Genomic DNA, 11,483 nt, shown 5'->3' with positions numbered 1-11,483 from the left:
CCATGACCTATTTTTTTTAGAAACTAGACATTGGAAGCCAGGCATGGGAGGATGAGGCAGGAAGATTGCAAGTTCAATCCTGGCCTGGGCAACTTAGCAAGTGTGACCATTGGTCACGGCTTGTCAAGCAGATTGGATTGAGAAACACCTGGCAGACTAGTGAGGCACACTTCTGCACGTGTCCCGGTGCTCTCGGAGGCGTGGCATTGTGTACTTGGCCACTTCCTGACACTTTTCCTTGCTCTGCTTCCAGGCTGCCAGGCAGTGAGCAGCTTCTACAAAGTAAACATTAGAATTTTAGGGCTGGAGATTTAGCTCAGTGGTTCCACCGCCTGCCTCACAAGCGCAAGGACCAGAGTTCGATCCCTGGTACCAAAAAAAAAAAAAAATAGAATTTTACTTTAAACACCCATTCCTGGGTTGATTGGAGCCTAGGTGTATAGCTCAGTGGAAGGTATTTGTCTGTTACTCTCGTGGCCCTGGATTTAATCCCCAGCACTGCAAAAACAATACAACAAAAACACATTCATCTTTACTCTTCTGACGAAGAGAACTGTGCTAAGGAAATGAACTTTCAGAACCTTTAGGACTGGCTTTTCTTTGACAAAAGCCACAGATAAGCTAGCTGGCCCACTTCTTTGCTTCTTGTAAAACCAAAGGGCAGAGAGCCAAATCCCATGGTAAACTACCTGAGAAGCCAAAGAGGAGGGCTTTTAAATCCTTTGCAGAGCAGGGAGAGATGTGAAGTTAGTAACAGTTTTAAATAATTTTGAAATTTTCAAATAAGTACAGTGGTGCCTCGGTTCACGGATGCTTTTGTTTTTGAACAATTTGGTTCGCAAACAGAAGCGTTTGGCAAAACTTTTTGTTTGCGAACCGTACATTGGGCGATGGACACAGCCATGGCTGTCTTTCCCACACGAGCATGAACACGGCCATCTTTTCCAGAATCGTGGAACAAATTAAGTTTGTGAACCGAGGCACCTCTGTACGTATTAACAAGCTGCAAATATTCCACGGAAAGATCTACTGCAGTTTTTGTTTTTGTTTTTGTTTTCTGGTTACTGGGAATTGAACCAAAGGCCCTCACATCCCCAACCATTTTTACTTTTTAAAAATTGAGACAGGGTCTTGCTAAGCCACCAAGTTGCCCAGGCTAGGCTCAAGCTTGTGATCCTCCTGTCTCAGCCTCGCAGAGTGCACCACGTGCCCTACTATTGCAGATCCTTTTTAAAGGAAATACTTAGTCTCTTATTTGACTATTTGATAAGGGAATCTCATATTATGTATCGTTTTTGGTTTTGGCCATTTTGCTTTGATATTGTTTGCTTAATGTGCAGTACGTTAAAATAATCTCTTGTGTTTTCTGTTCTATAATGAATTATGGAGCTATAGGCTTAAGTGGAATGCTTACCTTAAAGAGGACAGCAGGTTGAATGGTCCTTCCTCAAAAGATATCCATGTCCCAATTCCTGGGACTTGCCAGTGTGAGCTTATTTATAAAAAGAGATTTTGCAGATGTCATGAAGTTAAGGGTCTCAAGATATGGTTATCTTGATTATCCAGGTGGGCTCTAAATCCAGTGCTAACTGTCCTTCTAAGAGGCTGAAAGGGAGGAGGAGGAGCAAGCTGTGGAGCCACGAAGAGCTGGGAGGGACAGCGAAGGATTCCTCCCCTACAGCCTAGCGGGGAGCGCGGCTCGGGCAATGCCTGATTTCAGACTTAAGCTTCCAGAACTGGGAGAGAATAATTTCTGTGGCCGTAAGCCCCCACATTTGGTCATGTGTCATGGGTATCCAGGGGAGGTGAATGCAGAGAGGTTTTGGTTTGGAGGTTTTTACAAAATGAAAACTCTTTTAAGCAACAGAAGAGTTCATTTTTGTTTTGTGGATGGCTTCAGCGCCGGGGAGGAGGGAGGGCAGCAGCACCTCTTAGCGGTGTGTTGCTCCATGCTCCACCCAATTTGGCCTGTTCTGCCGGCCAGTCCCCTGAGCCTCTTGGTCTTGCTGTCCCTTCACTGCCAAGCTCTTTGCCTGAACACTTCAAATTCCCCACTGGCTAGCCTTGTTGACTTCCTGAACAATCTCTTTTTCAACCTGACCATGAGCTTTGATCCAGTCCTTTAAACATGGTACTTTTTTTTTTTTTTTCTTTTCAGATGACCAGGGAAGGGGTAGAAATTCAAAATATAAATCATTCTGGATTGCATTAAAAACCAAAACCAAAATCAAAATACAATAGTGCAAGAACAAAACTGAATGGCAACTGACAACCTCAGGTCAAGAAGGCAGTAGGAATTGGCCAAATGCTCCCAAAGGCATAGCTTCAACCCAGCCCCAGGCAATTAATGCCACAAAAAAAGCCAGAAACTAGTTGTCTTAGTCACTTTCCTTGTGGATGGGACAGAATGCCCAACACCTGTGGCTTAATGGAGGAGAATTTTATTTTGGCTCATGGTTTCAGTCCATGAATGGCTAGATCCAAGAAAGGAAGGGCATGGTGGAAGGGCCTGGGTGGAGGAAAACCGCTCACATCATGGTGCCGGGAAACAGAGAGAGAAAAGAGGAGCCAGGCAGGGAGATGCACCCTCCAGATCTCGCCCCAGTGAGCTGCCAGGCCCCACCTTGGAGCAGCGAGTCAGCTGGAGCAGCACTGAGATCCAGTCACCTTCCAAAGGCCCTGCCCGTGAGCAGGTGAGGCTCTCAGAGCACGTTAGATCTAAACCATCACAGCAGCTTTGCATGCTGAGAAGCAGGATGCAGAAGAGAAGGAAGAACTGATAACGTAAAAGAGGGCAGGAAGGGTAAGATCAGTGCATGTGTGGAGGGCTGGGTCTGAATTATATAAAATAAGCACAAAGGGCTGGGGATTTAGCTCAGTGGTTCCAGCACAGGGTCCCAAGTTCAATCCCTGGTACCCCCCCCAAAAAAACACCAAAAACTAAAATAAGCACAGAGTAAAATGGCAAACAAGACATGAAGAGAGTGATGAACAGTGAAAAAGTGCCTGGGTCACTGGAGTGAAGGTCCACTAAAGGGAGGGAAAAACTATGGTAGATAATCATTTGGATGCAAAAGCTAACCAAAAAAAATACTGTGGATGTTTAAATTTTTAAAAATGTATTATATAAAAGACACCCTACCCCACCGCAGTCCCACCGCCACTTCGAACACACTTATCCCATAGTCTTTACTTTCTGAAGCAGTTCCGGAGGTCCTCTTTCCTGAGCATCTTGACAATGTGCAATCAAACACGCTGCTGCCAAGGGCCGGCTAATGGAAAGGCAGGCTTAATCATGGTGTGTCCTCATCCTCCTTATTTACTGGATCTGACACTGTATGACTTCCAGCTCTTCCCCAAAGCCAAAATTACCGTGAAAGGTAAAGATTTTGAATCAACTCAGGACACTAAAGCAGGGACAACAGATCAATTAAATACACTCAGAAAAGAGGACTTCAGAAGTGCTTCGGAAAGTGGCAAGAACAACGGGATACGTGTGTTCAAAGCAAGGGGGATTAACAGCAATATCTTTTACTGTAATACCTTCTTTAAAACATTCACCATATATTTCAATCACACATACACATCACCTCCATGGGTAGTTGGCACTTTCTCAGCCTTTACCTTTGGGCTTACCCACAAGGCTTGCTTTGGCCGCTGAACTATGAGTGCATGTGACAAGAACAAAGGTTTAACAAGCACTTGTACAACTGGGACTGCATTCCCACACCTCTACCATCACTGTGGGCCCCAGGAGAGAGACATGTGACAGGAGCTGTCCCAGCCAACACACCCAGCTGACCCCAGCCCAGATCAGCCTAGCCAACCCCCAGCGGACTTCGATGCAGGATGATACGTGACTGCTGTTTTAAACCACTGAGGTTCGAAGTAGTCTGTTATCAAGCAAAAGCTGACCAGGTACAGCACTGGGAGGACTGAGCCGCAAAAAATATGGTCAAAGTTAAATATGGTGAATAACCATCACACAACTGTAGGGAGAGAAGAACAATCACTGGGCCCATTTAGCGAAGAAGGAACGAATACTGAGAGGAGTGAAGCGGTTTTCTCAAGTCCCCAAGGGTAGGAAATAACACATCAAGGTCTTTCTGGGTCCACGTCACTAGAATACACTGCCTGTTATTTCATTCTTCTTGTAAATTGGGCTCAGAAGCTCTTAGGATATAGCTCAATGGATATAGCTCACTTAAGAGGAACATAACTGGACAGGAAATGAAACCTAACTGACGGAAGTTAAAACTCATTAGTGCTTATCTTTGAAAATCACAATGAGTTCTCCTGAGCAGAACTGAGGACACTTTCAACTGTCAGATATTTCCTCCCAGGGAGCAGGTTAGATACATGTGATTTTAGCTACCAACTTATTTTTAGACTACAAAACAGAATAAAGCAGAAATTGATCTCAAAAATTCTGTCTTTACGTGTATAACCAATATTCAAACAATCTCCCTATTTTATTATATTAGTTCTTATGATTTTATCTTATAGAGCTATTACTATAAAGAGACAAGTAGAGTAAAGTCACTGTATTGATAGGATTTACCCTTGGGTACCCGTAGATTTACTGTCTATGTCTACACAAAGAACAGTTTCATAGCTACTTGAGAAACTGAGGCAGAAGAGTTTGAAAGAGAGTGAAGAAGTTGGAAGCTAAAAGAATGAGCATTTACATCCATCTGCTACTGGACTACTGGTTTTTTTGAAGCCTGCATCTCAGAAAATTCATGAAAATCAGTACAAACTGGTTTTTAAGATGAAAAGAACAAATATTTTTCCCTTCATATTGAGAATTCACCCTTAAAGTCTCACTTGTGATTTTTAAGCAAATATGAGTTTAAACGCCAAGAAAAATAATAACTAGTAGTTCTGAGTCCTTGTTTTAAAAATTCATAAATAAGTGCACTTATGGACACGAGATCTAAGTAATTTTCAGAGGTAGGACATCAGTTATTTTCCCAGTGACCCACAAGGTTGTTCGAAGACTACCGATTTAAACAAATAATGTAATACCCTCACCATCCTGGTACTTCCATGTTTAAGGGTAAACATCTCAAGAAAGAGAATTTTCAAATTATCTACTGGTATTCTTCAAGTTATATATGGAATCAAAAGAAAAAAAACACCATTGTTTTTCTATTCTTACATACATATTATTTTATTATAAAAATGTATGCAATTACAAGTCAACCTGCTATAAAATCAAAGCAATATTAGCATAAATGTAATTTCAAATGGAAAAACAAAGTGAATCTGATCAATTACAAACAGGAATAAACATTAACTGCTAAAGTTATTTCCTGAAGACATCAATTCATTAAGTGTGCGTTTCCTATAAGGACCTTAGAAAAATAAAATTCTCTGAGTGGAACATCTTTGTCTTTTCTTATTGTATAATTATAGCCATATTTTTATATAATAGGCCATGAGATATGGTGATATATAAACAACTAATTTCAGCAAGATTTTTGTCTTACAAAAAAAATCATGTTTCTGGCTAGAAACTTCTAGTCATTTTTAAATGAATAATCCAACCAACTGTCAAATGCGAACACATGTTTCTGTTTAGTGATTGGTAAGCCCTAAGCTTTATTTCCCCGTAGGGAAACAGCACTGAAAGCCATTGCTGCATGATTTGCTAAAGATACCTGGATTATCATTTCAAAGACATCAGCTTGCATTTGTGCACATGGCGCAGGAGAATCTTCCATTGAGCGATAAGTAGGTTACGGTGCGAGCGCGATGCTCTAGGTAGCAGGTGCAGAGCTTCCTGCCGAAGGAGCCTCACAGGTTAGCTTTCTCCTTTGCAGCCAAGTGAGATCCGGCCTGCACAAAGGTGTGAATTGTGTTCTGTTTCAAAAGAACAAGACCAGCAATTTAATGAACCCATAGGCAGCGGAAATGTAGTCTTTGTCTTCACTTTCATTTGTACCCAAGTGGAAATAATAATTCAGAGTTCACCCACTTGGAACTGTTCTATCCTGTTTAGAGTGGAGGGGTAAGGGCCAAAAGGGATGTGTCAGGTATGTGGACCAAGGCCTCACAGTAAATGCGATCATGATGTACTGCAGCACGTACTAATAAAAGTAAAATTCAAAAACAGAAAGTGTGTTTTGCAAGTGGGTTCTTTATATCTCAGTGGAGTTTCTAAATAAGCGCTTCAGGAATTTGTTACTTATAGGTAATGGTCCCTGAAGAGAATAATGCTAAGCAGAAACCAAACTGTCTCGTCTCATCCAGCACACACATCCTGCGTCACAGCCCAGCTGCTCCAGCCTCACCTTAGGCTTCTCAGTGTTGTATTTGTCCAAAAGAGCCTGGATGCAGGCCCCATAGTCAGGGTGGACATCTGTGAAGTTCTTGACCTAGAAGCAAATGAAAACAAACGTAAGCATCACCTAACCCCCTGCTAGCCATTCCCCAGGGTCTGCCTCACAGTGTTTATGCAACAGAGGAGGAAGGAGGTCTCAGCAGGAAGCAGTGCCATGCTCTGTTTAACAGCACAGACCTTGAAGGAGGACGTGAGAGTCCAGGGCAAACCCTGCCACATACAGACTGGGCAACCTGGGGTCAGGTCGCTTAAGTTAGCTGAGCCTCAGTGTCCCCTTTGCTAAAAGAGCAAGATAATTATGCCTAGGTGGTATCATAAAAAAAACTTGGTCTCCGCCCTACATTCCCAGCACAGAGCTCCTGAAATCCTTGGGATCTACTGACTTCTGTGCACTACTCAGATGATTCATGGGGCACCCTGGAGCCTCTGGATGGAAGTAGTAACAGAAGGACCAAGCACACGATTAGAAGATTCTAATCTTCTAATTGATTCTCTCTCTCCCCGCCCCGAACCTCCAGTGAGGAAGGAAGGCTGGAGTCTGTGTTGTACCATGCATAGCCAATGATCTGAGCACACATGTTATATCATGAAAATGCCATTACAAACCTCTAAATGACAGGGATCAAGGAGCTTCGGGGTCAGTAGGCACATCAAGGTCCTGGAAGGGTAGCAAACCTGGGCAGGATGGGAGCTCCACGCCTTCCCACATGCCTTGCCATGTATACTTATTCTATTCCATTTGGCTGGTCCTGAGTTGTAGGCTTTATAAAAAATGGGTAAAGTGCTTTCCTGAATTCTGAGTCATTCTAGCAAATCATCAAACCCAAGGAAGGCACATGGGGACCCCATGTTTGTAGTGAGAATCTGCAGAAGCGTGGACAGCCAGGGGATCTCAACTGGCATTGAAAGTGGGAGCATCTTGCAGGGTTAAGCCGTACTCCAGGGATTTACTGTCTGAATTGAACTGACTTATAAGATGCCAGGTTATTGTCAGAATTAGAAAACTGCTTCTTATGGCGGGGGGGCACAGCCAACCTCACAGAATATCATGAGAAAAACACATGAGCTGAGCTGCATTTACTACATGTGAAGAGCTGAGCTCAGATAAGTAATTAATAAGCTACAGTGATTTGTATCAAAAACTGGGCCAGGTGCTGCCAAATTTAGAGTGATGATTACATCACCCCTGGGTGGCAGGATTCCTGATCATAGGCTGAGCCCAGCAGGCAAAGGGGAAAGAGGGCATCGTGAACCCATAGGAAGCCTTACTTTTTCATCCTATGTCAGACAAGACTGCTCAGGGTGTGATTCCAGTCCTGATTCTTACAAACTGTCTTACCCACCCTCATAAGTAAAATGAGATAAAACCCACCTGCCTATCCCACAGAGCAACCACCGAAGTCGGCTGACTCCTGAACCGAGGTGCACAACAACCAACACACAAGGGAATAGCAGTGTTCCTAGGTTTACATCTCTGTGACCTGCAGCACACCAAAAGTCAGAGGCCTTCCTGAGCAGCTATTTGAAAAATCTTAGCCCCTTAGCTCCAAAGCCGGGCCTGCATTTAGAGCAGGGCAGCTCTCCCCGAAGAAAACAGGAAGTTTCTAGACTGCATCTGGAACAGGGTCGATATGTCATCACATTAAGCCCTGTAGGCAGATTTTAAACCACAAAAAAACGTAAGCTATGTTTCTTATTACCTAAAGCTTAAGCAAAACTGGCAGGAGCCATTTTGATACCAGATGTTTACTATGTTGTACAGAACTCGGGTGCAGTTAGGAGAGAATACACTCTGAACATGTCATACCAGATAAAACACGAAGAGAAAATAAGAAAGGCTGACTGAGGAGTACAGTGGGCCCTTGACTTACAAACTTGATTGGTTCCTGAGGGCTGGTTGTAACTGAAGTTGGTTATAAGTCATTACAGCTCAGATCTGGATGTTTACCTGGGTACACGCTATAGATAACAAGAAGCAGATGAACTTTCCATTAACCTAATTAACCCATGCTGTTTGTACGCCAGGCCAGTTGTGACTTGAGGGTCCACTGTATTACCTTTTTCTAAAGACCTTCTTAGCTCAAGTAACAGAAATGACACTCTTGCGAGGGTTCTTCCACACAGCTGCAATATCGCCTTGGGCCAGCAGGTGTCACCCTTCAGCTGGCAAAGACGGACTCACCGCTTTCTTCTGGATGAAGAGCTGAGCGTCCTTCAGGTGGCCGGCGATGTTCTCACACAGGCGTCTCCGCTCCGGCTCGTTCAGCACTTCTGTATAGAAGGTCCGCACCTGCTGGGCGAAGAGCGTGCGCCAAGAATCAAATAACCAGCTCACCAGGGACAAAACTCCCCCAACACGCCATGTTTCAAGTGCCAATGAACATGTGTAGGTTTAAGGATAATTTAAAATTAAAACTGAAATGTATTTGTGTTCAGTTCTTCATTCTTTGTTTTGTTGAAAACAAAATGGGAGGGATTCACCTGCTGATAATAGCACAAAGCAGCTTCTCGATAACTTCCTTCGCAGTCACCCCTTAGGAACCTTCTGTAAATACAGCATCTACGGTTAAACCCCCCTGCAGTCTAAATCTACCCAGTCCAGAAGGTGAAAGCTGTCTCGGAACGCAAACTTAGCACAACACAGCCTCGGTTTAATTTACCCAGGACCAGGGAGGAAATAAAAACTAATTTATTTATATACATTTATGTCTGCAGCTACTCAGAAGTCAAAACTTCTTGGGCAAGACAGATATTAACAGTGATATTTTGCTTGAATTATTGGGTTCATCCCGAGAATAAATACCAAGAGATTAAAATTATAAATAGGAGCTCAGTATCAGGTATGTGAGCTCTAGTACTCTCTGTTCAATTTTGTAATCAATCATTTCTAGGTTGTAGCTTTTCTAACATTTCATTCATTCATTCGACAAATATGTATTGTGCCAGACTCTGCTTTATGCTCTATTCTATTAATATTTATGAAGGTCAATAATACCCAGTTATCCAAAGTAACAAATTCATAAAATATTAAGATATGTCTCATTTCTCTAAATTATTAATATCAGGATATTACTTTTCCACACTTAAGCAAAGTTTAAATTCAACACCAAACTTTAAAAAAATCAAACTTTCAATATTAACATAATCCAACTGAAGCACTGTACCCTGTGGATTTCCTCACATATGTTTCCAATTCACAAATCCTCTCTTAAGCTTTGTCTAATGCTTTATATAAATATCCATTGAGTCTCTATATAGCTGTTCAAGTTTTCTCTCAAACACTGTATTTTTAATGTTTCTAGAAATTTCTATTGGGTCCTTTTTCAAATCTACATTTTTCCCCCTCATGTCCTATTGCTCTTATGGGTGACCTGCATTTTTGTGCCTCCTTAGGCTTGTACACACGCTTACTTTGAAGCCACTTTCACATGATCATGTGTGTGCTTCTTCTGTCTACTGCATGTGCAATGTCTTGCTGCACTGGTCTCTCTGCATGTGCTGTGATTTTCCCTGTATGTATGGCAACTCATCATCAACAGGAGTCACCTCTGGAGAAGAACCAAAAGCATCCTATTTGAGATGTCTTCATGTGGTGATTTTCACATCACCGCTACAAAGGCCTTGAACTGTTCCTGATAACATGTGATTCTCAGCTCAGAGGTCCCGTATGGCTCTCAGTGGAACAAAACTGCAGAGCTTTCACTTCAGCACAGCAGAGAGAAATGGCTCTCAATTTCTCTGGACTGATCACTTCCTCTAGAGCCCAAATGCTTCCAAGCTGCATTCTCAGCCTGGTGCACTGAGTTTATCCACTGGGGCGCTCTTTCCAGGTCCTCGCCATTATGCCAGGAGACTGGTTCTAGCTCCCTGCAACATGTGAAGCCTGAAATTTCAACTCCTAGCCCCTGGAAGCCATAAAATATTCACAAGGGGGCAAATCAGGTCTGATACTTCCTTGCGATTTATATACCTTCAATGTTCACTTACTACTGTGACTCCATTTCCAGGACTTGAAGATAAGGTAGGTTTTAGCTTAGCTACATTATTTTTTTTAAATAAAAACATTAAATCTAGCATGTCTATGGGTCAGCAGAAAAAGGAAAGCCTCTATGTCACCTCAATCTACCACCCTGGACTAAAAAGGAATTTGTAACTGCACCCCCAGTGGTACACTGCAGCTAGCTTATTGTGACAGCACACTGTCACATCTTCAGGGACTTTGTGAGCAAATTGTTGATGGCCTTTATCAAAAGTAAATTATACATATACACAATTAAATACCCAAAACATATCATTGTCTAATTATCACATGTAACATGTCTACTGTAGCTCTCTGGTAGCAATCCATGAGACAGTATCACTTCCCAATGCCATGGGTCCAGTGACTTCGTGTTGGTAGCTTGAAATCTGCCCTGGGGAATAGTCCTACCATGAAAATTGACAGATGCTGTAAACCAAGCCTTTCTCTGCCAGAGATCCAGCTGTTAAATATCTGTCAACACACCACTGAATAAAAGCCATATAAAATTCTTGCTCCTCCATGGATTTGGTTAATTTATGATTTTAACGATTTTTTAAAGTACCAATACATATAAAAAAATAAAGAGCATAACTATTTCAGCTTGCGGCCTAAGACTACTGTACACTGTGAATACCACACACGGTAACCTTTATCACCCAATGGTAGCTTCAGCATTCAAGACCCTTCAGGTAAAAGGCATGTTGGCCACTAGAGGCGCTACAGTGATTTGACTTGGGTATTCTTATGCCTGGCTAACATCGGCCATCTCTATATAGTCCAGTATCTCTGCAGGAAGGCATGGATTCCACAAACGTGACAGCTGTTTTACTGACTAACCAAACAGGGATTCTTAGCTACTTCTATATCTCCACACTTTAACCACAGACCCTTAATGGCAGGACCAACTTTTTCACTAGAAAAGTCCCGTTTTTACTAGTCAATACCAAATAGGAAGGCTTCTTTGTTCTCTTTAATAACCTTTCAGTGTGAGGCATCAGTCTAAGTGTGAAGTTCAGTGATGTTTTCAGCAAACACAACTGCATAACCACCACCCGGTCAAGGTGAAACAATATCCTCACCTCAGAAATCCTCTCGCCATGGGTTCTCCCATTCACT

At 42.6% G+C, this 11,483-nt stretch overlaps 1 protein-coding gene across 1 annotated transcript in view; it reads right to left on the bottom strand.

The window, feature by feature from the left end:
- Window positions 1-5,146: 5,146 nt before the first annotated feature.
- Window positions 5,147-11,483, bottom strand: part of Cat (catalase) — a 34,549-nt gene continuing 28,212 nt past the window's right edge. Inside the window, exons 11-13 of the mRNA XM_004852060.4 lie at window positions 8,529-8,636; window positions 6,297-6,380; window positions 5,147-5,865 (exon numbers count right to left, since the gene is read on the bottom strand). Of these exons, the coding sequence (XP_004852117.1) occupies window positions 5,800-5,865; window positions 6,297-6,380; window positions 8,529-8,636 (258 nt within the window). The 3' untranslated portion in view covers window positions 5,147-5,799. The remainder of the gene's footprint in view (window positions 5,866-6,296; window positions 6,381-8,528; window positions 8,637-11,483) is intronic.

Source organism: Heterocephalus glaber, unplaced genomic scaffold, assembly GCF_053883595.1.
Source record: "Heterocephalus glaber isolate CG9 unplaced genomic scaffold, H.glaber_assembly_v1.0 deba00000594, whole genome shotgun sequence".
Taxonomy (NCBI): Eukaryota; Metazoa; Chordata; class Mammalia; order Rodentia; family Bathyergidae; genus Heterocephalus; species Heterocephalus glaber.
Note: the sequence above shows the minus strand (reverse complement) of the source record. Positions and strands in the feature narration are given on the sequence as shown.